At 54.0% G+C, this 27,722-nt stretch overlaps 1 protein-coding gene across 1 annotated transcript; it reads left to right on the top strand.

Moving 5' to 3' along the window:
• The first annotated feature begins 118 nt into the window (after positions 1-118).
• LOC106845797 (myelin and lymphocyte protein-like) lies at positions 119-27,362 on the top strand. The gene is made up of 4 exons (XM_014864221.3): positions 119-447; positions 17,965-18,132; positions 19,300-19,425; positions 24,031-27,362. Exons 1-4 carry the CDS (start codon positions 373-375, stop codon positions 24,169-24,171), a joined length of 510 nt encoding a protein of 169 aa, XP_014719707.2. The 5' UTR covers positions 119-372; the 3' UTR covers positions 24,172-27,362.
• The last annotated feature ends 360 nt before the right edge of the window (positions 27,363-27,722 follow it).

The raw sequence follows: 27,722 nt of genomic DNA, 5'->3' as shown, positions 1-27,722 counted from the left end.
CAAAGCGTGAGAAGCGCTTTGTCAAAGCGGCTTCTCCTGCTCCCATCTCATCATCATCTCATCTGGAGATGGCGCCCGGAGGTGGGACGCAGGACAGGGGCCCCCGCCCCAGCTCCCCTGACCGGTTGCGCGCCCTCCGGTGTTTCTGGGCGGCGCCCGCGGCACTCTGGCGGGTCCCTCGGGGAGCGCAGGGCTGGCTAGGGCGGGACAGAGCGGGCAGCGGCCCCGGCTCCTCCCTCCTGGGTCCCGGGCGCCTCTGGTCTCAACTCGCACGCGGGTGGACCGAACCTTTGGGCTCCGTCGAGCAAGCGAGCTGTCGGCGCGGAGCCCGAGCCGGGCAGCCTGTCCCGAGGCGGAAGCCAGCATGCCATCATGGATGATAGACCCCTGCCCAGCGGCATCAAAGTCTTCACCACATTCCCTGACGCGCTCTTGATCTTCGAGTTTGTGAGTGGTTGGCGCATCTGGGGAGGGGGCGGCATGGGCTGTGACGCACACTATCGCGGGAGCTCCTCACAGCCGTCTGGACCAGATCCACAAGTTGCGCGGGTCCCGGTAGCATCGGGATAGCGAGGCCAGGATGAGGCAAGTCTCCCCTACCCCAGTCGTTTGGCCCCTTCTAGACCAACGACAATGGGGGAAACAGTCTCCAGGACTTGGGCGGAAAAACCAAATTCGTAACTCGAGTCAGACGTTGGAAGTGGGCCAGGGTCCGTCCATTGCGCGCTGGTTCCGAAGCTGCGCTCTGACCCGCTTCCCACGGACCGCGCAGAGAAAGCCCTTATGAGACAGCGACGTCCTTGTAGAGGTGCCCAGCTTTGTCCAGGGTTAGAATTACGTTTACAAATATCAGCAAAAGAAACCTGAGCATCATCAACCGAGGTTTGAGGATTGGGTTGGTGTAGGAGGAGCTGAATCCCGGTTATTCTCTTCTGGCCTTTGAAGGTTTCTGGTAAGAGAACACATTTGCCACAACTTTGACCTGGAAATAATAAAACAGGCCATCTTTTGCTCGGCCACAGTCATTCTGCCCTGTGTGTGGAGTGGGAGGAAGGGAGGAGGATGGCAAGAGCATTCCTGTGCCTTGGCTGACCTTGAGCAGTCCGAAGCCTCCATACTTGTGGTTAATCCCTTCTGAGGCCAGAACAGCACAGCTCTGCTGGTGAATGCCAGAAAGTGCTTCCTACCCTGGGCTCCTGGTAAAGTGCTCACTGTGTGGGGAAGCTTCAGACCACCCTCAGCCTAAACTCCTAGGAGCCACAGGCCTTTACCTGGGAGGGGTGTGCTGCGTGTATTCTGTGGGTGCCCAGCGATGCAGCCATGGAGACTCCGTTCCCAGCACCCCCATCGCAGAAGAGTTGGTTGGCAAAGCGTCTGTCCAAACCTGACTTGTTTTTGTTTTTTTTCTTTAAAGACTGGCATCTGAGCTAACAACTGTTGCCAATCTTCTTTTATTTTTCCGTCTGCTTTTTCTCCCCAAATCCCCCCAGTACATAGTTGTATATATTCTAGTTGTGGGTCCTTCTAGCTGTGACAAGTGGGATACCGCCTCAGCATGGCCTGATGAGCGGTGCCATGTCCCCGCCCAGGATCCAAACCAGTGAAACCCTGGGCCGCCAAAGCGGAGCATGCGAACTTAACCACTTGGCCACGGGGCTGGCCCTGACTGTTTAAAAACAGGACCCCAGCTTCTTCTTGCCTGATTGGAGGCAGGAGGGTATGACCAGCACAGGGAGCAGGTTCTGTCATCCATGGAGGGTTTGGGGAAAGGGCTAAAAGGACTGAGGTTGCCTGGTGGCACCATTTCACTGCATTTGTAAGGGTTGAGTTGAGCTCACACCTGGGTGTATCCAGAGTGATGTCAAGTCCTGGGGCCAACCAGGGTCAAGGAAGTGACATCTAGAAGAAACCTAGGACACCACTATGCCCAGCCCCACCATTTACAGATAGAGACACCCAGGCCCAGAGTGGGGAGGGGCTTGCACCCACTGGAACATTGTTTCCCCAAGTGGCTCCTCTGGTGAGTCTATTCAGCACTTGGCCAGTGCTTGCCCGAGGCTGGACGTCTGAAGATGAGCGCACAGCACCCAGGACCCGGGATGAGTGGTGGTGGTTCCGTCAGAGGCCACTGTGTTTACAAAGGCAGATTCATGACCAAAAAAGATGATGGCTGATGGTGAGGCATGGTGGGCAGAGAGATTTTTAAGCAACAAAAGGTCCTCCTAGTGTCTCCTCAGTTGTCCTAATGAGAGGCTTCCTCTGCCTTTGCAGCTGTTTGGGGAGCACTGTGACAAGAATCATGAGAAGCTGTTAGGTGGGCTTCATGCAGAAGATTCTGGGGCACCTCCGTCACTTGCCTTCACAAGAGCTGGCTCAAGTGGCAGCAGGAGATGGCAGGTGGGGGGGGACCTGGCTTCACAGAAGGCACAGCCCAGGGGAAGGAGTGCCCCTGGGGGAGGGACAGCCCAGCCAGGCAGGGTGGTCTGTGGGGGAGGGAACAGGAGGGTTCTCCCATCCCACCAAGTGAAAGGAGAGAGCAGGGGGTGGGGAACCTCAGAGCCCTGGATTAGTGGAACTTTCTCCTCCAGGGCGGTTTTGTGACCTATGATAGCAGTGGCTTCTAGAGAAAATAATTCCTTATTGTCCAGACCACTTCCTGCTCAGCTGTCTTAGAAGTTGTTTTTTCCCTCCACCTCAGCTCTGTCTGCCCAGAAGCTGACTGACCCCCCACCCCCACTTCCCGAGAGATGCTGGATGCCTCAGTTGTCACCTCCAATCTCTCTCTTCCTCTCTAGATTGGGGGTGGCTCCCAGGGAGCAGGAAGAACAGGAAGAAGGCAGACGCCAGTCCTTTACGTTTCCTCTGCACACTTTGTACATACGAAGCTCTTTATGTTTTGGTGTGTGAAAGAGCAGAGAATGAAAGGGCCCAAGGATGTGCTGGCCACTCGGTTTTAATTATGTATGATTACAAGGCAACAACAAAAAGATAAACAAACCAGTTAGACAATGGGCAAAGGACTTGAATAGACATTTCTCCAAAGAAGATATATGAATGGCCAATAAGCACATGAAAAGATACTGAACACCATTAGTCATTAAGAAATTGAAATCAAAACCACAGTGGGGTACCATTTCACATGAAATCAGGATGAGTATTGTCAAAAAACTGGAAAATAGCAAGTGTGGGCCAGGTTGTGGAGCAATTGGAGCCCTCACACATTGCTGGTGGGAATGTGAAATGGTTCATCTGCTGTTGAAATCAGTTTGGTGGCTCCTCAAAGCAATCTCATGTGACCCAGCAATTCCACGCCTAGGTTTATAACCAGAAGAATTGAAATCAGGGACCTGAATAGGCACATGGACATGCGTGTTCATAGCAGCTCTATTCACAGTAACCAGCAGGTGGAAACAGCCGAAATGTCCTGTCAATAGATGAATGGACAAACTGTGACATATTCACACAGTGGAATATTATGCAGCCCTAGAAAGGGAGGAAGCACTGAGACATCCCACACAGTTGGAAACACTGTGCTGAGTAAAAGGAGCCAGACAGGAGGGTCACAATTTGTATGATTCCATTCATATAAAATACCCAGAATGGGCAAATCCGTAGAGACAGAGCACAGACTGGTGGTTTGCCAGGGGCTGGGAGGAGGGGAATGGGGAGCAACTGCGTAATGGGTGCGGGGTTTCCTTTTGGGGGAGAAAATATTTGGAATTAGATAGAGGTGGCGGCTGCCCAGCATCGTGAATGTGTTAAATTCCATTGAACTGGCCAATTTAAAATGGTTATTTTTTCTTCTTCTTCTCCCCAAAGTCTCCCAGTACATAGTTGTATGCTGTAGTTACAGGTCCTTCTGATTGTGCTGTGTGGGATGCTGCCTCAGCATGGTTTGAAGAGCAGTGCTAAGTCTGTGCCCAGGATCTGAACCAGTGAAACCCTGGGCCGCCGAAGAGGAGCGTATGAACTTAACCACTTGGCCATGGAGCTGGCTCCTAAAATGGTTTTTCTATGTTATGCAAACTTCACTTCAATTTTTTAAAAAAAAAAAAAATTAGGAAACATTTCAAATATTACAGAATAGTATATATAATACTTTAATAGGCACCCACATAATTATCACTCAGCTTTGTCAAATCTTGGTGTTGTGCCTTATTGGCTTTTAGTATGAGGGAAATAAGCTTTTCAGGAGGCTTCTCAGCCCCTGGATGTGCCACTGTCTTACTGCCCTCCCTCCATCCTCAGGAGCCCCGGGCTGGACCTGGTGGTCCTGACGCCCAGACAGGGTCAGCCCTTCCCTGCACCCTGACTGCCTGTGAGCTCCACGGGGCTCTGTTTTCTGTCTTTTCACACTTCGTGGAAATAGTGTCGTCCTGTCATGTCCTTCTGCAGCAAGCTTTCCATGCAACTGTGTTGAGGTTTATACACAGTGATGCTATTTGTCCATTCTTCTGATGATGGACATTTTGGCTGGTTCCAGTTTGTGGCTTTTTACTGTTGCAGACGGCATTGCCAAAGAACATTCTTGTATTGGCCTCTGTGGTTACATGTTGGGAATTTCTTGGGGGACACACAGAGGATTGGACTTGCTGGGTCATAGGGAATGCACATCTTCATCTTCCCAGAGTTACCACATTGCTGTCCAAAAGGGTTATTCCAATTTACACAGCCCGGGAGCGGAGTCACTGGGAAGCTTATGAAGCTTAATTAGGCTCAGGACCCCCACTTGCTCAGGCCCCTTCCAAGACTCAGACTCATTTTTTTTATTCTTTTATAAAGAAGGTCCCCAAATTGTATAAGCTTCAGGCTAACCCTGGACCTTCCCGACTCCCACCAGCAGCAGGTGAAAGTCCCCGTTGTCCCTCATCCTGGCCACACTTGGTAGTGTCACACTTTGTAATTTTCTGCTGGTCCAATGGGTGTGAAATACATGATTATTTTTTTAAATCTGTCGTCCACCAAGTTGATTACTCAGTTCCTATTTCCTTGCCTGAGCTCCCAATAGCCTGGGAGAAGCAGATGTGAAACCCTTGGCCTCCAGGACCAACAGGGTGGGGCTCCCCTCCCCTCCCAAGGCAGGGACACTGTCCACCAGAGCAGGAAGGGTGATGGCTCAGGGTGGGGCATGGCAACCTTACACTGTCCACCACCCCACCCCAGAGCTCCTGCCCTCTAAAAGCTCAGGGTCCTCCCGCGAGGTGGAAGACAGCCCAGCCAGGGGTGTGACCCTGCCTCTCTGAGCCCCCGAGCCCACAGGCCACGCTGCTGTTGCAGGTGGTGGGTCCAAGTGCACCCACACAGGCCCCGGTGGAATGTCCAGAGTCTCCCCTCCCCAACAGCTGCACCCAGGGTTCTGCTTCTGGCCTGTTCCCTGTCCTCACCCATAGGGGGCATTCCTTTTGGAACCACAGTCTCTGTTTCTTCCTCCTCCTCCTCCCTTCTGAGCCAGGGGCGTCCTGACCCTGGGCCCCCATTCACAGCACAGGATGTTAACCTAGGACGCTGTTTGTCTCAGCTCAGGCCAGGCCCCAAGAGGAAACTTCTCTCACAAAGGGCCAGGCGGTATCCCCAGCCCCCACTTTCAGAATTTGAGAAAGAAATGCCTGGAAAGGGGTAGTGAAGTCGTTAACCCCGCTCCCTCCCCCCAGCCTGTGTGAAGTGGAGCCCCTGAAAGAATGGCTGGAATGGAGAGAACTTTTCTGTGGACAGAGCCTGCTGGAGTGCCCCCCACTCTCCAGGGCGGGCGCTCCCTCCTTGCATGGGTCCTCAGGAGCTTGGGGACTCAGAGGGGTAGGGTCACCTGGTGGGAGGCAGTGCTTGTAGGGTGCACTTTTTGGGGTGGGGTGGGGTGGGGGAGCCACCTGGAGTCAGTTTGCAGTTTCCATTCTTATGTGAACTGGACACAGTAGTTACTAATGTGAGCCTGTTTCTGTGACCTAAGGTGACTGGGGACTTTTTATTATTTGAGAGTGACCAAACAAGTCCTGGGACCTGCCCTAGATGCTCACCTGTCTGGGATCCTCAGACCCCAGAACCAGGATGGGGCAGTGGGGTGCTGGGCAGGGTAACAGAGCAGCTTTCTGGTGGGTGGCCCACATTCCGGCTCCACTGAGAAGGCCCCATGAGGACTCCTGGGCTGAGAGATGTAGAAGCGGAAACCTGACTTTCCAGAGCTGGGAGGAAACTGAGGCTCCGAGAGGGGCGGCAGCTGCCCAGGTGCCCCGGTCTCCAGGGTGGGACTTCTTGCAGTGACAGCAGGTCACATCCAGGTTCCTGCATTCACTCAGACACCTGGGATGAACTGCCCACAGCAGGAGGGATCATGACTAGGGGACCCCGCCCACCTGGGAGCCCTGGGCAAGGCCTGTCCCCTGCTCTCCCCCCAGGGAGTGAAGGGACAACTCAGAGCCACTGGGGAGCTCACACCCCCAGGCCTGCTTGTCACGTACACACCCTGTAAGTTCTGAGTCACTAGGGCCAGGGCTGGCCCAGGAACCTGCATTTGATAAGCACTGACAGCCCCCATGGATCCGGCAAGGTCTGGAGTGATCATCGGTAGGCCAGCCCACCCCCTCGACGTTGTTATGGGAGAGAGAATAGTGGGGACCGTTCTCAGTGAGAGGCTGGGGCAGGGAGCCAGGGCCCTGAGGGTCTCCTAGGTTCAGGGCAGGCACCCTCTCTGTGCTGCCCCAGCCAGGGACCCTCATACAGTCCCCAGAGAGTGGGAGTGGCCCTGCTGGCCAGTGCAGGACACTGGCTGATGCTGGCCTTCCCTGGCTGTGCCCACTGACCCCTGGGCCTGTGTCATCTCCTTGTGTTGCAGGCCCCTCCCTGTAGCTGTTTAAAAGGGGTAAGGACTGTCTATGCAAATAATCCATAACTAATCTACAGATGAAAATTTGGGTGAGTTTATTCTGAGCCAAAAATGTGAGGACCATAGCCTACGGTCTTCCTTACCCAAAGAAGGAAGGGTACCAAAGAAGTGGAGTGTACAGAGTGGTTATATACCCTCAAAGAGCATGTTTCACATATGATTGAAATGTCCCTTTTACAGTAGTCAGGAGACTGCTCTGCCAGTGAGTGATGGACACAGCAGGTAGTAGGTCTGCTGTCTAGGTGGACACAGCAGGATGGCAGGTCTGTTGTCTTGAGCTGGGTGGTCACAGGGCACAGCAATCAGTTCCTAGCCTGGGGAAAGATGCTTATCCTTAAGGAAATGCCAATGTGGGGGAAGTTGCACCTTTATCTTAAAGACATTTGTTCCTGCCATAGGAAATGCTTAAAGCGGATATACAATGCATGCTCAACGGCCATATCAGACCCTTTTTAAAAAACAAAGTCAGGCTGAATTAGGTTTACACCAAATGGCTTCCTCATGTACTCCAATGTATCCTGTTGTTTGCCATTCTATTTGTCAGGACACTGTCCTGGTTTCCTCCTTCCCCCTCTCTAAGGGGAGGGGGATTCTAGGCAGAGGTCTCTCAGGTGTTTGTTGAGATGTGATTTTCCGGTCTTTCAAGGACCAGAGACCTGCTTTAATGAGGAGTCAGTGACTTTGAGCTGTTCTCTGGAAACTGCTAAGTGTGATGGTGGGCTCAGCTGTGGGAGGTTCATGCATGTGTCATCACAACCAAGCTCCACTGAGAAAGATTGCACTTAACCTTTCCATAAGTCACTCCTTGACCTGACCTGACGCAGGTGGGGTAATCTCTCTATCTGGGGCTCCCTCCTGGCCTCTCAAATCTTAGTCCCTGGAAATAGTGTTTTGAACAAAAGGCCACCAAGGGCAGGCCCTATGAGATGGCCCAGCAGGTGTCCTCCTCGGGTGCTAATGGGTGAGGACAGAGGGTGGGCCCCCCTCGTCCCTGGAGCACTGCTGCCATGGGGAAGTGTGGCCAACTCCTCACAGGTTGCAGACTGTCCCAGGAGCAGGAGCAGCTCCCTGGGTTCTCTGTGTCCTGGGCCCTGACTTGGCCTCTGCATTCTGGTGGAAGGTTTGGTTCCTGGTTGGCTCCTGCTGGGCCCCAGCAGCATAATGACTTCCTAGGGGGATGGACTGGCCTTGATTCTCTGCTCCAGGCTCTCTAGCACTCCCAGCACATTAATAGCTGCTGCTCTGCCCACACTGGGGCAGAACCACCCTTGTGTTTAATCCCTGTAGTGCACCAAGGCCCTGGGGCCTGAGAAAAACATGCAGGAACCAGGGGCTGGCCCTGTGGCCAAGTTGTTAAGTTCGGGCACTCCATTGCAGAGGCCCAGGGTTTTGCTGGTTCGGATCCTGGGCGCCCACATGGCACTGCTTGTCAGGCCATGTTGAGGCAGTGTCCCACATGCCACAACTAGAAGGACCTGCAACTAAGATATACAACTATGTACCAGGGGGTATTTGGGGAGATAAAAGAGGAAAAAAAAAAAGATTGGCAACAGTTGTTAGCTCAGGTGCCAATCTTTAGAAAAAAAAAAAGAAAAATATGCAGGAAACAGATAAAAAGCCTTTACACCCACCACCACAGCTTGATCTGCACAGGCAGTGGAAGAGGAAGGCCCAGGGCCACCCAGCCCCTCTCAGCTGACCTGGAATTGTACTGGAGAGCCCTCTCCTGTTAGAAGGCAGTTGGGCTGGAGGGGAGGGGGCAGGAAGAGGAGGAGGAGGGGGAGGACCCTGAAACTCCTGGATCCACCTTTGAAGGAGGCCCTTAGAGGGCCCAGGGCACAGGCTTTGGGGGGGACACACCAGGAAAAGAGCAAAGGAAGAAAGACAGGAGATGAAGGCCACATCCTGACCCTGATAGTGGGGTGGGGGTGGGGTGACAAAGGTCGTGTTCATGGACCAGGCAATGAGGACCACAGGCCTGTGTCTGCCGAAGAGGGAGTGATGTCCTTCAGGGTTCGGATCTTTTGCTTGTTTTTGGTCTTAAACACACACCTTGGTGTTCTTTCCTCTGAAGGGACAGAGCCTGTTAGCCAGTGGAGGGTGGGGGAGGGGAGGCTGCCTCCCATCACCTCCTCCTTTGGGTTCTCTGCTCCTCTAGACCCAGGGCAGCTGGGAACAGGACGAAGGCTACCGGGCAGTCTCCTCTCCCTCCATGTTACTGTTCTCATGGCCATTTCCAAAGATGGCCCTACACAACGGAGATTTCATAGTGAACTCCCCTTGGGTGGCCTTGAGTAACTGCCACACACAGGGCCGTCCTGACCTGGCTCCACAACCAGCCTGTCAGAGCTGGCCCTCAGCAGCTGTGGGTGTGTGAGGCGGCCACTGCACCTCAGTTTCTGCATCAATGAAATGGGGCTATAATAGCACCCACCTCAAGGAGTGCTGTGAGGACTGAGTGTAATGTCCACAAAGCTCTTCAAACCACATGGTGCCCGCAGCTCCTACTCAATAGCTATTAGATGCAATTATCACTAATTTACTAATAAGTCAAACAGCTGCTCCCATCAACTGGTGGATCCGCACTCAAAGGGGGCAACTGCAGGAGGGGCCATGAGGCTGATCCCGCACCACCTTTGACCTTAGATGCCAGGCAGGGTAGGGGGAAAGCTCTGTGAATTCTGAGAGCCAGGCAAATTGCTGCATCTGCCTGAAAGCGAAGGGACCAGTTCCCTTTACAACTGATTTGTTATCAGAGTCAGTGCATCACCATCTGGAAGGGCGTTGGTTCAGGGAGGGGTCAGTTTCTGGCACATAATCGTGCCCACCTCCCCAGCCTCCATCCCGCCCTGTGGCTGCTTGGTGATAAGCCAGGGACAGTTGGACTGAGAGGCCTGGGGGGAAGGAACTACCCAGCTTTTGTGTCTTAGGACTCTTTCCAGAGCCAGCCCCACAGTCCTCGCTGGTCTCCATTTCTGATGCTCCTTTGGTGCAGGTGGCATGGTAGTGCTCTGTCCTTCAGGCCCAGCTTACCCAATGTCTCCACCTGGAAGCCCACCCTGAGGGCACCCCTTTCCTGTCCTGCAGGCCTGTGCTTGTGGTCTGTCTCCCACCTGGACCCTGAGTCTGCCCATGTCCTGACCCAGACCATCCCCTCTGAGACATTTGTTCTCAGCGTGCACTGGTTGGAAAGGGGTAGGGTTTCATCTACCGCCTGACTAATGCTTATGAGTGGCAAGAGAGTCCTTGGCCCCAAGGGCAGACAGGGGGTGAAACTGACAGCCACCACCAATTCCCCAGGGAGCCCCCCGGGACCCTCAGAGAAGTGCCGGGCTGTTCATGGGGGGTTTCTTCTCTCTGTCGGCAGGTGCACACCTGTTTTGCTGGCTGACCACATCACTCACCTATTCAGTGACTCCCATCAATACCTTTTGTTTTTCTCACACCGAAGCCTCTCCTGTCTGGTCTACATTTCCACGGATTTTGTCTCTTAGAACTGGCTTACTGTATTTTTCACGGATACTTGTTGTTTCTGTTTATACTGCTATAAGGCCAGTGAGTACAGATGTGGTAAGAAAAATTTCCACCCAGATGAGGACAGGCCTGTGTGAGAGCCCCAGCTTTGTGGTCTAGCAGAGTGTCCTTCCTCAGGAGTTGGTGACTGTCCTCTGCCTCGTGGGGGAGGCCGACACTGGTCAGCGATCGTCCGTCATGCTCACGGCCGGTGCTGGGGAGCAGAGGGTTAGCGGGTGCTACAGGGAGCAGACTGCCCAGGGACTTCGGGAAGTGGGGGGAGGGCTGAGCAGGGCCTCTCCCAGGCCACACTCGCCCTGGTAACATCAGCTACAGACCTGGACGCCCCTCCTCTCTCTGTGAATCCCAAATCTCTGTCCTTGTCTACAAACAGACTCAAGGCCCCTGAGTCCTGGGTTTGCCTTCCGTGTAGATGAAAGGACACGATCTAAGCTGCCTTGGGAGGGATGGTGGCATGATAGGTCCCCTGGAAGGAGGGAGCCTGCTCATGAAGGGCCTGGGAGGGCAGAGCAACTGGAGTAGGTAAACTGAGTCAGGGGGCCTCAACACCACTGCTTGTTTTCACTTTGGCAGTGGCCTCAGAGCTCAGATTCCCAATAATTGGCAGAGGGGGAGGAGGTCCCCACACAGGAGTCTTCTGACTCCCCCCAAGACACCTCCCCTGGGGTCAGAGTTGGGGGTCCTTTGCAGATTTCTGGGCCGCCTGTCCTGGGCAGAGGTGCTGAGCTGTGTTCACCCTCGCTGGGGCCCCATCACTTTCACCAGGACCTGACTCTGCCCTTGCTGGACCCAGAGCTGCTCCAGGGGGTCTGGTGGCAGGACTGGAAGAGAGAGGACAGGAAGGGAGAGGTGGGCTCCATTTATTTGTGTGTCTTTGAATAAAGCCTGTCTCCGTGGAGGAACCTGCCCTCAGTGCTGACCATGGCCGTGGTCACTCTCGGCATCTGTTAAATGCATGAATGAATGCATGAATGAATGAGTGAATGATTGAGTGAGTGAGTAGCAAGTGAAGGAAGCCCCTCCTTGGACTTGCTGAGCTGAGCGCCTCCATACGAGGGGGGGACTCACAGAACTAAGGGGGCTGGCAGAATCCCCTCCGTGTTTGCCTCCTGCTCTCCCTGCCTCTCAGCCCCCGGCCGCCCTCAGCCCTGTTCTCTGGGGTCTGGGAGGCTCCAGTGTGTCGGGGGCTTGGTCTTTCTCCTCTGACCTCCTCTCCATGATTATCCTGCCCCCTGGTGCTCATGTCCTCTTGACTTCACCTTGATGCCATTGCCCTTCCCTGAAGGAGCTCATCCTTAACTCGCCTCCATACACACTCACACACACTTGGGACATGCCCTCTACTCTAACTCACAGAATGATTCCCTTTTTACTCAGCAACCCTTGGAGCTGGGACTGTGGGCCTCTCCTTGGGCACACGGTCACTGTGCTGGTCAGTCCCCTCCACAGCACCCCGCCTGGCGTTGCGTGGTCCCTGAGGCTGACAGAGCTCAGTGGGGACAAACATTTCCAGCAGCAGAATTGGGGCTGCTGATCCTGTGGCCTTGGGAGAGCACCTAGGGCCCAGAGCACACAGCAGCTGGGACGAGCCTCATCCAGTGTGGCCAGCTTTTCTGTTCCTTCCTGGAGGATGACTTTTGCCTGGCTAAGTGACAAGATGGCTGATTGCTAGGAGCACAGCCTGTGTTCTGTGCCCAGAGTCCTTTACTTCTCGAGTCCAAGGCACAAACTCCTGTCACACGCACCTTCAGGGCACACCCTGTGCCCTTGGAGCTGGTGGGAGTTCTGACGCTGGGCTCCGAAGGGCCGCACGAGCAGACGTGTGTGTGGGAAGCGCTCTGTGGTTCATGTCTTGATTTGTTGTTGGAAGAGGGTCTGCTTGTGGAGACCCTGACACAGTAAGATGGAGCCCCCGAGAAAATCCAGAGAATTTGAGCAATTCCTCTGCGCTGACCTCAGGTGTCCACGTCCTGCAGCAAGAACACTGGACGGTTGTGCACGTGGATCTCCTTCAGCCCTGCACGAGCAGGGGGATGCCACACGGATCTCTAGAACGTGCCAGAGGATCCCTTTCCCTTTGTGACCAAGGCTCAATGTTTGCAGGACTTTCTCACATTTTTACATTCTTTGTGTCCTTCCCTGGAGGCACACACATTTTCCTCCACTTTCAGTTTCTGGGCGATCACAGGTTTTTCTCTTTTTGCTGATTTTGAAGTGACCTTTAAATCCTGGGTTGTACCCAGGTGAGGAGGGGGTCCCTGTGCACGGTGAGATCCTAGCCCTCCTGAGATGTCATGTGGTTACAGGGGAGGCTTTGCCTCATCACATGACAGCTGTGACAGTGAGCACTTCGAGTGCTCCCCATGTGCCAGGCTCCTGGGCCCAACCCCATGCGGCGGGCACTGCTGTTATCACTGTTTTTTGGAGAGGGAACAGAGAGGTTAAGAAACTCCCCCAAGGACAACAGGCCACCCAGCTAGTAAGTGACAGAGCTGATACAAACTCGGTAACTCTGGCTGTAAAGTCTACACCCTTCACCACCCTCGCCTGCCTCCTGTGGATTAATTCAGAGAGAAAAAGAGAGAGTCTTCTCTGAGATTACACGAGAGCTTCCCCCATGACTATCTACTGAGGAAATTTTTTTCACAAAAATCATTTGATCAGGCAGACCACGGATGTAAACTCTATTAAGCCTTGGGGAATTTTTTGTCTCGTTTTTGTACATTATCCTTGGTTCTTAGAGAACCTCAGCTCTGCTCAGCATCCTAAACTGGACTGAATTAAAGACGGGCGGTTTCCAGTCCTGAAACACCAGGGTGGGTGGGGCCTCAGATCACCAGGTCAACCCCATTCACAGACGCTGAGGCTGGGTCCCAGCGTCTAGAGGACACCGAAGGTCGAGCTAGTCTCATGTTCAAGGTAAGACAGGGACTGAAGCCTGAGAAGAGGAGACGAGAGGGGAGGGGAGGAAAGGGGAGGGAAGTTTGCACCCATGTCCAGGCGGGAACTGCAGGGCATCTGGGCCGCCATTGCTGAGTTGGCAGGGCGTGCAGACAGCAGGCGCTTCTTCTTCTGTCTGACGGGGTCACCAGAGCATTGTCCACAGGCTCGTGTGGTGTAGACACATCCCCAGGCCTTTGACAAAGAGCCCGGGTGTCTGTTCCCTGTCCTGTAACTCTGCTTCTCTGCAGTCTAGTCAGACCCTGGGCCCCAGACCTGGGCATCAGTGTTTTTCCAGGTGTGTCAGTGATTCCAGTGTAGACTGAGGGCTGAGAACCACAGAGCTTTAGCCCAGGCCCCACCCCCATTTTCCAGCTTGGGGACCTGGGCCCAGAGAGAGAGCTCAATCCAAGTGACTGTCGGCCCCCCGACTTAGAGACCTTCGTCTGAGACCCCCCTAGCCAGCTGCACCCTCTCTGGTGTGGAGGACGGTGACCCAGGGGCTGGCAGGGATGGTAGGAAGTCCCATCCGTAGACAGAGATAAAGGGAAACTGAGGACATGCCTCTACTTGTGTACCTAATGTTTCAAGATAATCACCTCTGAGCATTTGCCTCCCGGAAGCTGGGAGCTGCTTAGAGTTTTCTTCAGGAAGGGAAATGCTTCAACCCTCGCCTACCCCTTCGCTCTTGAGAAGTATTTGTCCAGCGGGGTCCTGAGGTCAGGATAGGGTGGGCTGCTCCCTGCCCAGGAGGCCTGGTCTCCCTGGGTGTGGGCGCAGCGCCCACTCTCCCTGGTGCTCTCTGAACACTGAGTAGGGGGAGGGCGGCAGGCGCTGGCTGTGTCCGTGATTCCCGCCGAATCCCAGCTTTGCACTGAGTGGGGCCTGGAGGCCTCCACACTAGCCCAGCGATCAGTTCTGTCTCAGGTTCACCCTCCCTCAAGCCCCCTCTCCTGCCACTCCTTGTCTCCCACCTGGTGTGTGGCTCCCTGGCCTTCTGAAGCTCTCAGGGGTGCTCCAGCATCCTCTGGACTCGCGTGTACTCTTTCCTCCCCCTGGAGAGCTGCTTCGTGAACCTGTGGCCAGGTGAGCCAGTTACATCCATCTCTCCCTTCAAGACTCGATGGGGCCCTGCCCCACCCAGGGCTGGTAGGCCCACTCGGGCGGGGCATCATCCTGCATTGTAACAGGCTGCCTCTGCGTCTGTCATCACTGGGCTGTGGGCCTCCTGGGTGAGCAGTGTCCCACCCCAGTTGTTGGATGGTGCTGGGCACAGTGCCAGCAGCTTCACACTCACCTCCATGGTTTCAGCCAGTTTGCACCAGCCCGCAGTGTGGGGAGACAGCTGCAAAATGCCGTTACAGACGAGGAAGCCGAGGCCCAAGAGGCTGAGTCACGTGCTCCAGCTCCTCCAGCACATGTGGCGAGAGCCCCTCTCCAGAGCTCATGTATGCTTCCGCCCGTGCAGACGCTGCGTGGTGCAGGTGCTCCGGGAGCTGGCATGTGGCGGGAGGAGCGGGACCTTCACACCTGCACAGCTGTTCCAGCTGTGACCCCTTCCAGCATCTGCACTGGAGCTGTCACAGCAGCTGTGTCTGTGTCCAGGGTGCTGCTCCCAGACATCCAGCTGGAATAGAACCTCTGTTCTCAGCCTCGACTCTTTTCCTTGCTCCACCCGTCCTCTCTCAGGGGTGTTCTGCACCCACCTCAGCCCCCTCCCAGATGATCCCCTGTGCAGGTTGCCCTGCATTTCTCCCCTGGGCACCTGCAGGGAAGGGCTGTGAGGGGGAAAGGGCAGGCCCACTGCCCATCTCCTGGGAGCAAAACCCCAGGGTTTAATCATTTCCTCTGTGTGAGAACATTCCCTTCACATGACGTGTCACTTAGAATATGTTTCTGGGAGAGACAGGGCCTGGTGGCATGTTTCCTATGAGAACGTCCCTTGGCACCAGAGGCTCCTCAGCTCTTGCCAGTTGGAGGCTCCAGAGAGCTGAGCCACATTCACTCAGTGTCCCCACATGGTGGGTCAGAATGGCCGGTGGGCTATGCTGTGATGGTGGAGATATTTCCTACGAGTCCCTTCGAGAGAGAATGTCTCACCTTGAAAGATGTTATGCTAAATGAAAGAAGCTCATCACAAAAGTCCACCTTTTATATGATTCAACTCGTGAGAGTTCAGAATAGGGGGATCAATAGAGACTAGAAGTGGGTCAGTGGTCGCTTAGGGATGGGAGGGGTGGAGGGAGCCGTAGTGAAAGGGCACAGGGTTTCTTCGAGGAGATGAAAATGTGCTAAATTGGCTGTGGAGATGATGGCTGCACATGTCTGTGAATATCCTAAACCATTGAATTGTCACTTTACATGGGTGAGCTGTGTAGTGTGTGAGTTCTCTCTCGTTAAAGCTGTCTAAGAGAGAGAACTTCTCCCCGCCATCTTACCATGAAACTCAGTGCTACAGAGAAACCATCTAAAGAAAAAGTCAGCGTGATTTTTAAAGGCCCTTTGCAAGGTGGTGCACCCAGAGGCGGGACAGGGTCCTGAGGTGCCAGGGGGCAGGGCTGGGATGGAGCACAGGCTGGACTTTGCTCCTGTGGACGGGATTCTTACCAGAGACCCCGGGGATCTGCATAAGGGTGTGAGTGTGTATGAGCGTGTGTGTGTGTGTGTGAGTGTGTGTGACAGGGAGCGTTCCTAGGGAGCTGGAACACAGTCTTCCTCACACTGGTGGAAGCGCACACCCAAAGCAGGTGGAGAGTCGGGGTAACCTCGAAGCTGCGGCCCCGTCTCGCTGGTGCTCACTCAGTACTGTGTGACGAGCACTCAGCGTGGGGACTGTGCTCTGACTTCCCCTCACTCTTTCTGCCTTTGATTCCTGACCGAGCCACACGGGGAGGAATCGAGCTGAATGAGGAGCAGTGCAGGGCTCTCTGAGAGTGTGTGAACGGTTGGTCCTCTTTGGATGGTCACCAGTCGACCAGGCAAAGGACGCCTAGGAGAAGTGTGTCCCAGGCCCCCGCCTCTGCCCACAGGATGGGCACACGCAATCCTCCCTCTTCCCATGTCACACTCTTGTGCCTCCTAAATCCTAGTCCGTCTCAGCCGTCGGCTCATGTGCCTGTGTCAGTGCCCGTGATGGAAAAGGCCCAGTGACCTGTTTGATCTTAAGGGCAACTGTGGATGAGATCGACACACACGTCTTACCTGTGGCAGTCTGAGGATTTGCATTTAACTGATTTTGCTCCAATTACTATAAGTTGTAAAGTGTATCCCACTGGGTCTGTCGTGTGCCTTCCTCCAGGCCATCTCAGGTTCATCAGTAGAGGAAGTCTTCTGGGCAGAGATGCCCAGATCCAATTCATTAAGCACAACTTGGTTTTGATCACTCCAGATTCTTCACTGCACTGTTTTTCTACCCAAATGTGATTGATTGTCTCCTGCTGCTTCTCAGCTAAGAGGCTCGGAGAACCCCTGTGAGGACAGTGGCGTGTCTTACCCAGCAGGTGGGCAGCAGGTATAGGGAGACGAGGTCAAGGGACCACTTGAGTTCACACCACAGGGGGTGTAGGACTTGGGGACCAGCTTGTCCTCAGCCCCCAGATGTTTAGGGGGATGATGCCAAGGGTCACAATACCTTGGACTCTCTGACTGCAAAGCCATCTACCCCCACCGTGTCCTAGCCCACTCCCAGCAGAGTCCTTATCTGGGTGGGGATGGCAGATGAGGCTGAGCTGATGTCATTGGGATGAAGAGGGACAAGGAGAAGGGAAGACAAGTGCAGAGAGTCCCAGCTTGTGGTGAGCTTGTCCACAGGGGGAGCGGGACTGTGGCACTGAGGGGTGTTGTGGCCCCACGTCTGTCCTTGCACTCATCTTTGATTGGGGCTCACTGACCCTGCGAACATCAGCTGGGTTGTCTTCTGGATACCAATGGGGGAGTGCGGCTCTCATGCCATCCTCAACCTCCCGAGGAGTCTGGCTGACCTGGGCCCTCTCTCCAGCCCCAACGCCAACACTCAGAGCACTTCCTGGACTTGGGGACTTAAGGACTCAATTTGTTTAAAAAAATTCTAGTGACATAGCTGGTCTGATTTATTTTGCCAATAAAGACCAAAAGAACCTTCTAGTCATTACCATTTCATAAGAGAAAGGATATTGTTATATCAAAAAGACTATGAGGAATATAATCTCAGAATTATCTCTTCTAATAATCATACTGGATGGCATAAGTCCTTTCTTGCGAGGATGAATTACTTAACTTACATATGCCTCAGTTTCCCCGTCTGACACATGAGTCAGTGACTTGCTCATAAGATTGTGCGAAGATTAACTGAGTTAATATTTGTAAAGTGCTTAGGACAGTGCCTGGCATATAAATGTGATATAAGTGCTTGTTACATAAAAAATGAAAATTGTATTTAAAAAGTGACTAAAGGCACACAAGAAGAGGATTGGAAAAGACTGACACTACAGATCCAGGCTAGAGCCTTGGGGCTGAAAGAGTCATTCTTGGTGAGGAAATGCCCCCCGCTGTTCTCTGCCTCCTTGCTGTTTTTCTGCCCCTCATGCGTGGGCTCTCCTGGCCCGATGCTCACCCTGCCCTCCTTCCCTCTGCAGGTCTTTGGGGGCCTCGTGTGGATCCTGATCGCCTCATCCCAGGTGCCCCTCCCCCTGCTCCAGGGCTGGGTGATGTTCGTGTCCGTGTTCTGCTTTGTGGGCACCACTGTCCTGTTCTTCCTGTATGTAACTGGCATCAATGACAAGGTTATTAAGTGGATCGACCTGGTGAGTGCCAGCCCTGCACGTTTGAGGGGGGTGGGTAGTATTGGACTATCTCCCCTGGGAGGCTGGCTTTTCCAGTGCTGGCTGAGGCTGCCCTGTAGACATCTCCCACCCATGTTCCAAGGCTGAGCTGGCCCGGCCTTCAGCTCCGAGCTGTGCACAGCAGCCCGGGGCTCCCTGCAGCCAGGAGGTCAGGAGAAGGGGACGGCAGAGGTTGACTGTCACCGTCTGCTCTGCTTCCTCCTGTGTGACTGCCTTTTTCATGGGTAACCAGCTGCCCAACCCCCCTCCCATCCCGCCTTCACCTGCCAGGGGCCTGTTGGCACATCCCATCGTCCAAGAGGGCTGGTTTCCATCTCCTGGGAGCAGGGTCCTGGGGGCTGGCCTTGCCTGCCCATTGTGATGCCACGCTTACTGCCCAGCTCCATGTCACAGCTTCTAAAGCCGGGTCACCAGAGAGGGAGCTGATGGGGGAGAGAGACGGCCTGTGGTCTCTGTTCTACATAAATTCTTCCTTGAGGCCCATGAAGAGGGCAAAACTTACACATGGACCCCTGCCCGTTATGTCCCCTGGAGGGGGTGGGGCCATTTGGCCAGGCCTCTCACTCTCAAAAGGTCTTCTACTTACACTTGTGAAACCACCTCCAATTACAGCTACTCAAACCCCAGTCTAGTGCTTTTTTGCTTGTAAACACACCTGCAGCCCCCTGCCTCCCCATCCCCTCAAAAAAATGAACAAGAACAGTGGAAATGGCCTGGGCCTCTCTCCCCTACATTGGTCACTGAGGACGCATCTGAACCAGGACTGTGACCATGGATGACACTTCTCAGGCCCAGAACCAACTTCTGCCTATACAGTCCCAAGCTGTGCCCCTCACTTGATCCCCTCTCAAGGGAGAGCAGCGTCCCTTCTCCACTGAAGCCCTTACTCTGCCCCCAACCAGCGAGATAAACCTCAGCTGGACAAACTACCTCTGCGAGGAGGGGAGTGGGGGGTGGTGATGGTGGATGGGGTGGGGGGAGTCAAAGAGAGTAGCAGAAGGTGACCAAGGACCTGAGCCATGCCAGGTGGGGACAGGAGGGGTGGACGGGCCCTGCTGGGACCACAGCTGCCCTGTATCTCCCGGTCTGGGCACCCTGTTTCTCTGACAGCCCTTTCTGACCCTGCAGGATGTAACCTACCACTGTTTGGCTGCCGTGTTATACTTCAGCCTCTCCGTCCTGGAAGCTTTGGCTGTCATCTCCATGGAAGATGGCTTCACGTATGAACATTTCCTTGAAAACATCGCCGCTGCGGTGAGTGCCCCGTCTACCCGCCCGTGCTCACTCTCCCACCGCCCACTGACAGGGTCTGAGCGGAAGGCTGCCCGAGCCCTCCCCTCTGTTTTCAGTTCACTGACTTTTGAATGAAATAGACCTTCCCCTCATCATGAAGACACGAAGCCCGGAGAAGGGAGGGGATGTGCCTAAGACTCCCTTCGTCACCCATCAGGGTGCGCTGCCCAGGCCTGGGCTGGCCCAGGGTCCGGTCCTGGGTGTGCTTTGCAGAGGGCGGGTGTAAGGCCACAAGCCCAGCTGGGCTGGGGCAGCAGGACACCTTGCCAAGAGACTGAAGAAACAACCCAGAGACTGTGAGGGAGACATACAGGTTTATTGGGACTTACTTACAGAGAGAGTGTCCAGGGGTGGCCGGCTGGATGGAAGTGTGTACTCGCAACAGCCCTCCAAGAGAAGCTTGCTTAAGTAGGCAGAGGAACAAAGGAAGCATGCTTGCCAAAGGGCTGTCCTTGGTACGACCAACATTCCCAGGAACAGTGGCTCACATGGAGGGGCTCTGTGTCCCCATAAGATGTGATATTCTTCTCTTGGAATAAGGGAGGATCCAGGCTGGCCAGGCCCAGATCGTTACAAATCCCGGTAACTGCGCTGCCTGCCCAGAAGGGAGCCAGAAGGACACATGGTTGCAATGGGCCTGGGGGTTTCTGCTCAGCAAGGAAGGCCCAGGCCCTGTAGTGGGTGTGTGAGGATGTGACCGCTGATGCCCGGCACTGTCCGAGCTCTCTGTGAACAAACGTATTGAAACCTCACAGCAGCCCTGGGGGGTGGCCACTGTGGTCATCCCCATTTCACAGATGGAGAGCCAGGGCACCACGAGCAGGAGAACGTGCTCCAAGGTCACCAGGAATGGGTGGGGCTGGTGTCAGGCCAGGTGCCCTGTCACCACCCTCAGCACCAGCTTGGAGCAGTGAGTCTGGCCCCTGGGTGTCCTGGACCCATGAGTGGTCTTCCATGGAAGCATAGTCAGGGGTGGCAGACTGAGGCCTGGGATGAAAATCGAGTGGCCGGGGTCTTCCCAGGCCCTGGCTCTGGGACTGGGGCTGTGGAGAGGACCTTCTGGGCCCAGCGAGTCCAGACCCCCAGCTGCGGGTGTTTGCTGTGCGATCAGGCCTCAGCTCCTCGTGACAGTGTCTCCTGCACCACAGCTCTGAGCACCTGTGGGAGGAGGAGGGGCCGGAGGTCACGTCTCTACCAGCTCCCCGTGCACGTCCCCTGTGCTCCCTGAGCCTCGGCCTGCTCCTCTGTGAAATGGGACGGCGATTCCTGTCCCTTCCCCTCGAGGACTGTGGATATTGAACAGCTCCCTGCCGAGGCCTCACAGGAGCCCTGGGGGAACAGGGCTTGAGCCTCATTCACCCCGTCAGCAGAACAAACGCAGGTGCCAACTGTGTGTGACTAGGGGCACGGTGTGTGCAGGTCTCTGAGCTCTAAAAGGAACGTTCTCCACTGCGGGGCCTGACCCACTGGTGGGGGAGGTCATGTGAGGTCATGACATGGATTTCCTTTTTAATGGGATGGGTCAGAATGACAGGAGTAGGAGAATGTATTGTTTCATAAACTTTTTTTCCAGAGCTGGGCATGGGTGGGTTTGCACAAGTGTGCTAACTCCGTATTGTAAATGTATTTCTACCCAAGGGTATGGTTTAAAAAATAAGAGATAGTTTCAGAAATAGTGCTCTTCAGATTTCTAGAGGTCAACCTATGAATTATGGAAATTCCGAGGTCAAATGTAATGACAGATAATAAGATGTCAGCTCCAGGAGCCAAAGCTGTGCCATCCCCCCATTTTGGGGAGGACAGAGCAGAGGCTGAGAGAAATCCCACAGGGTGGGCACTGTTGGGCTCTGGGGAAGCTTCCTCAAAGCCTTGTCTGTGTCCTCGTGGGTCCATCCTCTGCCCTGGGGAGGCCACATGCTCCTCTTAAGCTGCCAGCCTGCTCCCAAGTTCCATCAACATGGCCACCTCATGGTCCCTGCACCCCTCAAATCTCCCACAGTGTGGGAATGTCTCCCATTTTGGCTCATCTTCCAACATGGCTGGTTTCTAAACAGTAGCACAGCCAGGCAGCCCCTAGGATGCTCTTCCTTCCCCTGGGAGGCTGGTCATCCACCTCCTCCGTCATCCTTCAAATGACTCTGTTTCATCTCCCCTCATCTAGAGAGCCTTATACCTCCCCCATCCCAACCCCAGAAGCCTTCTCTCCGAACAGACATCAGCAAGGCCTTTGACAACAACTTCCGTAAAGTTATTGCAGACAACAGTAATGACATGTCGACGAACGTGGCTAGTGGGTCAGCACTTGACGGAACAACCCAGATGGGGTGGATTAACGCCCCTGCCCACTGACAGACCTCTAGCTGAGAACCACTGGGCTCTACCATGTTCCGACTTCTCTATTACTTTTTATCGAAATGCAACACACATCCAGAGAAGTGAGCAGGATGCAAGTGCACAGCTTGATGACTTTCCATAAAGTGAACCCCTCTGTGTAACAAGCATCCAGATTAAGAAATTGAGCATCATAAACAGCTCCCAGAAAGCCCCTTCCTGTCCTGCCACCATCACTATGCACCCACACCAAGGATGACCACAGGCCTGATTCCTAGCTGCCTCCCTCGATTTTGCCTGATTTTGAACTTCATGTGAGTGGAATTGCACAGTGTGTGTCTTTTCTCTCTGGCTTTTCTCTCCGCCTTAGGTTTGTGAGGCTCATCCCACCATTGGGTAGAGATGCAGGGTGTTTCTTCTCGTTGCTGGAGAGTATTCCATTCATGACTCTTCCAGCGTCTCTTTATCCAGTCCACAATTGATTGTGTCCCCCTTTCTGTTAGCTGAGTTGGAGAAGCGTGAGCGCGCCCATGCAGAGTCAGGAGTGCCAGAACCAGGAATCATGATGTTCTCAGCAGGCAAGCACACTGGGCTGAAACCAGGGAGAAACAAGCCTGGTTCAATGTGAAGTCCCACTTTTCTATTCAGAATATCAGCTGTAACCGTGCACAGGGAAGGAGTCCTGGTCACTCAGGGTTCAACCCTAGAGCCTGCCCAGCCATCACACAGCCTCCCATGGTCTCGGGGAGGCCCGTCCGGGATGTGGGAGGTATCTCAAGACCTTCTCCTCACACCCGTGGCCTTTGGGAGCATCTGGCCTACCTCTTGCCCTCTGTGATTCCTAGATGGGACCTGCCTCAGAAGCTGACCTTTTCCCCCATTTGCTGACAGCAGAGTGTCTGCACCGAAGGGATCCCTTGGGTTGGTGGGAGCCGACGGAGGGGAGCTGGAAATTTCTGCAGAAATTAGGAGGTTTCTGGATCCTAACAGTAGGGGGCAATAATGGCAGCCTTTTAGGAGAGAGGTTTCTGAAAGCAAAAGGATGTCCCTTCATGTCCCTGCTGTCTGTGTCCCCAAGGAGCCATTTCTTGCCCTCACTTGGAAAATAAGCTCTGTGTCCTGTTCCTGTGGGGACTTCTGAGGCTCCTCTGCCAAGGGTTCTCGCTGGGTCTGGAGTTGCCCGGACAGTAACTTGCTCCCGCCTGACGGACTGAGGTGTTTTTGGGGGGCTGCTCATCCATGGTGACCGCTCCTTTCAGGCGGGCTGCCTCAGAGTTCCCGGATGAGCTCTCTCAGATGTGTGATCAAATACTCGGCTGACTCATCGCCTCTGGCCAACAAGGGTGAAGGGTTCGCCCTGTGTGGGGTGGGAGAGGGCATGCCCAGTGACGGCTGGTGTCTCTGGGCATTTTCACGGGTCACGGACGCATAGCCGCCCTAAGTGTTGTGCCTGGTTGGACACTCCTGACCCCACGCCCCAGGTCACAGGTCCAGGAGCAGATATGGGACTGGGGGCAACGGGCCTTTGGGAATAGATGGTGCCTAGTGAGCACAGCATGTCAGGGGCTTGACAGGCCACAGGTGACCATTTGCCACCTTTCCAGGGCCTTTGTTCCCAGTGTCTAAACAGCCAACTGCATCTTCCCAGCAGCTTTCTCAGGAAGCCCCTCCTTTGTAGCATCTCACAATCCTGCCTCCCTGTCCCTGTCCCTCAGTCCTGTGAGCCTGGCTCCTCGCCCGTGTCTGTGAGATTAGGATCCTAGAATAACATTCTGGTGGGTCTGAGGATGTCCAGGCAGCATTGAGACCTTCACCAGAGCCAGCAAACCCTGTGTTCATGTTCTCCAACCGAGGCCGCTGGGCTCACAGCTGGTGTACCCAGCTCTTCCTGCTGTGGAGGAAGCAAGTTTCCCATACAGAGCAGTTGGTACTGGCCTGTATCATTGGAGGGGCCCCTGAGGACCCCCATTTCCAATTGGTGGCACCATTATGATGATGTGAGATGGCAGATGCCTGACCTTGCACACCACTGCCAGTGGGTTGTGAGGTCACCTGGAGCTCTGTGCTGAAAGCATTTGTGGCCACGTCTGGGCTCAGCCAGAAAGGAAGTCTGTGTGAGTGACGGGAAGCAATGGCCGTCCACACAGTTCATGTCTGTTGTCCCAAGCACCAATCTAGTAGCCGGCCCAGTGTCGATCACGCGTGCCCATTAATGGTCATTTATCTTGTTTTCAGGTGTTTTCATATGTAGCCACTCTGCTGTACATGGTCCATGCGGTGTTTTCTTTAATCAGATGGAAGAAAGCAACAAAAGACACTCAGTGGGAAAGCCAGATGGTGATAACTCTCCGGCCACCTTACAGCTTTTTAGTATGAAGAAAGACTCTCGATGGTAGAGAAAAGTAACCAAAAGAAGAGCAACGTTGTGTGTCTTGAGGGTGTTATGCTGACTCTCCCATGTCCCTCTTGTCATGGTTGGGACCTGCTGCGTTTGACTTCCAACTACTGAGCCGTCTTTCAGGGTCATCTATTTGTGAAAGGGGGCGGTAGGGTGGACTGTGGAGTCTGTGATCTGAGAGACCATGAAACAAAGATCCCTGCTGAGCCCTGGACTGGATCTTGAGAACTCTCTGCTGGAATTTTCCACAGGCTCTTTTGAGCCCCCATCTGGTGGCGTGTTTCTAAGTCTTCATGGAGATTCTCCCTGTCATAGAGATAAAACTCATCCAACAAGTACTTGCAGATGTCCACAGGGGAAGATGATAAAGCTTTGAAACACTTTATAAAGTGCATTTATGTTCAGTACTTTTGTGGGGTGCTTTCTTTCTTTTGTTTTAATTCCTCAGCATCAGGACACCATCATTCCAGCTTTCTTTCTGAGGAATCCTTGGCTTAGACTGAATCTCTAGAGGCGGCATCAAGTGGCAGTTCAGATGACAGCTGTGTGCTCGGCCACTGCACTCAGAGAGCCCGGCACTCGGTCTCCCAACCTCCCCAGCTACCAGGGGTCTCAGATGGCTTCACCCTCTCTGGAAACTCGCCAAGTACCAGCCTGGGGGTCCTTTCTTTTTCCCACAGGACAAAGGGTTCTGTGCTCAATTAGAAAGTCCTCAAGCCACAAGAAAACAAGGTGCAGAAGTTTCCTTTTACTTTGTGAAGCTGATCAGAGATGTTCTGGGCAGTGGGCTGTGTGTTCTGTTCCAGTTAGTGATGTGGATAATAAGCTGTGTTTAGAATTTCCTTGGGCCACTCCATAGGGGAGGAATGGGACCAGACTGAAGAGTGACAGGAAGTGAGGTGACAAGTGCTGAGTGCCACGTTTCGGGGATGAGATGCCTGGGTTGAAAGGAGAGGAGATAATAGGAAGGGGGTGCTCAGTGAGGAATCCTGAGAGTCAGCTCCTGGCATGAAGTGCTCCTTCATCCCTTCACTCGAAGAATCCATGATGTCCCAGAGTTGGGGCTCCAGACCAGGAGCCTCAGAAACTGCTCAGCCCCCAGCCATGGAGGCAGATGGGCAGGGCTGGCTGACCTCTGGCTCGTGGCCATGAGGGCAAAGCTTATGGACTCAGGCGGAGGTTTGACTAGTTGACATTTTCCTTCCCTCCCACCTTGGGGACCTCATGACTAAATTGGGTCTCAGTGGCCTCTCCAGGAGGTCCTTTGTTATCCCAGGATAATTATTCCAGAAAAGGGCCACTTTTAGTGAGTCCACGTAAAACAAAACTTAAGTAAAAAACTTCATTGTAAATTAGGAGCACAGGGTTTAATCGGGGCTTTATCCTGGAAAATTAAAGTACAAATTAAGAAATGCTAGGAAGTTGGTCACGTGTTTCCCAAAATTTGCAATCAATTGTTGATCGAGGGAAGTCTCATTTTTTCAACAAAACCACTGTTCACAGTCCCGGGCGCAGCACCGCGATGCCGACAGAGGCGCTTTGTTGACCCTCGTCCGAAGGAAAAAACCAAAGGCTTAGTGGAAATTCCCAAGGCTTTCTTGGTGTTTCAAATTTTACTTCTTCACTTAACGCCTGTGACAGCCATGCGGGGTGGGTAGATTCAGATGAGGAGCCTGAGGCACAGAGAGGTTAAATGATTTACCCAAGGTCACACAGCAAGTAAGGGTGATTTCCAGGGGTCTGGTTGCAGAGCAGTGAAGTTACCCGTCATGTGCCACATCTCACTGTGACAGGGTCCCTGTCCCTGTGAGAGCAGGGGGCACAGACATGCCCAGCCAGTCCTTTACACCCACAACGCTGACAGCACTGACAGACGATACTGAAGCTTCCAAAGGGCACACGAGGAGTGTCGGGGAAACCCAGCCAGGAGCCCACCCTCCTGGGAGGAGTGTCTGGGATGAGGGGCTTTACCAGGCAGAGAAGGCAGGGAGGGCTTTCCTAGGCAGAGCGGGGAGTGACCCAGCCAGGCAGGTGGTGAGGAGAGGGCACCGGAGGTGCCCTAAAGGCAAGGCTGCAGCCTGGCGTGTACCCAGGGGCACATGTGGGGACTGCCTGTGGGACAGTGGCAGCTGGCCAGGTGAGAGACGCTGTGGACCTGGGCAGCAGCAGCGGGACAGGCAGACAGGCTGGACTGGCGAGGGGACAGACTTGATCAGATGCTGGGGAACTGAGAGCCAGTGGAGGGGACTCTGCGGACCCCTGAGCCTCGCGAGTGTGCACCTCTCAGCTCAGCTCCCTTGCCTGCAGAGCGGGAACAGCCATCCTGCCTCTTGGACTGTTGGAGGATTCAAGGACTTGGTTCAGGTCAGCCCCGGACCGAGGAAGGCTGAGGACATGCCAGCTGTGGTCACCATTATGGGACTGAAGCAGGGAAAGGTCTAGAATGATCCTGAAGTTTCTACCCTGGGCAGACAATGGTTATTCACTCTGTGTTCAGGATTCATCAACCACGTCCCTGACGTTGTCATAAACTTGGATAGATAGTTTTGCTTTTCCTCCCAGAACTGAACCCTTAATTGGCCATGACAGAGGTTAAAATGGCCCCATCTAGTAAACCAACTTCAGTCCCTCGGGAAGGAGGCCATTTCTGCCAGAGCCCTCTGACCACTGAGTGAAGTGCACCGTGAGGCCCCAGAGGGTCAGGATCATCCCATCAGACGCTTTGGATCCTCTGTCACCTGGGCCTGAGCAGCCAGCCTGGAGCAGCCTCACCCCTCGGGGACAGCAGTGCTGGGAGGGAGCAGGGATGTTACCGATGAAGAACAGGGGGCCCCAGAGGCCCAGAGACTCCTGCAGAGCTCCCGGCAGGTTAGCGCTGAGCTGGGCCTCGGCCTCGGGCACCCTCCTCTGCCAGCACTCCTTCAGCTTCCTGCTCCTGCTGTCCTCCTCTTTCACCCCGTTTTATTGAGATACAATTGTCATATAACATGGTATAAGTTTAAGTTGGATGACATGAATGATTTGGTGTCTGTATGTACTGTGAAATGATCACCACAATAGGTCTAGTTAACATCCATCCCCTCACAGTTGCAACATTTTTTTTCCTTGTGATGAGAAATTTTAAGATCTACTCTCTTAGCAGCTTTCCAATATACAGAACAGTGTTGTCAACTGTAGTCGTCATGCTGCATATTTCATCCCTGAACGTGTTCATCTTATAACTGGAAGTTTGTACCTTTTGAGCCCGTTCACCGAGTTCCCCCACCCCTACCCCAACTCTGGCAACTGCAGATCTGATCTCTATTTCTGTGAGTTTGTTTGTTTTAAATTCCACACCTAGTGAGATCACACAGTATTTGTCTCTCTGTCTGACTCATCTCACTTCGCATAAGGAAATCACTATCCCAAAGAGACTTCTGCACCCCACCTTCATTGCCACATTTTTCACAATAGCGGAGACCTGGAAACAACCTACGTGTCTATTGACAGGAATGGATAAAAAAAATGTAGTGTATATACACAGTGGAAT

Source organism: Equus asinus, chromosome 6 (assembly GCF_041296235.1).
Source record: "Equus asinus isolate D_3611 breed Donkey chromosome 6, EquAss-T2T_v2, whole genome shotgun sequence".
In the NCBI taxonomy this organism is placed as follows: domain Eukaryota; kingdom Metazoa; phylum Chordata; class Mammalia; order Perissodactyla; family Equidae; genus Equus; species Equus asinus.
Note: the sequence above shows the minus strand (reverse complement) of the source record. Positions and strands in the feature narration are given on the sequence as shown.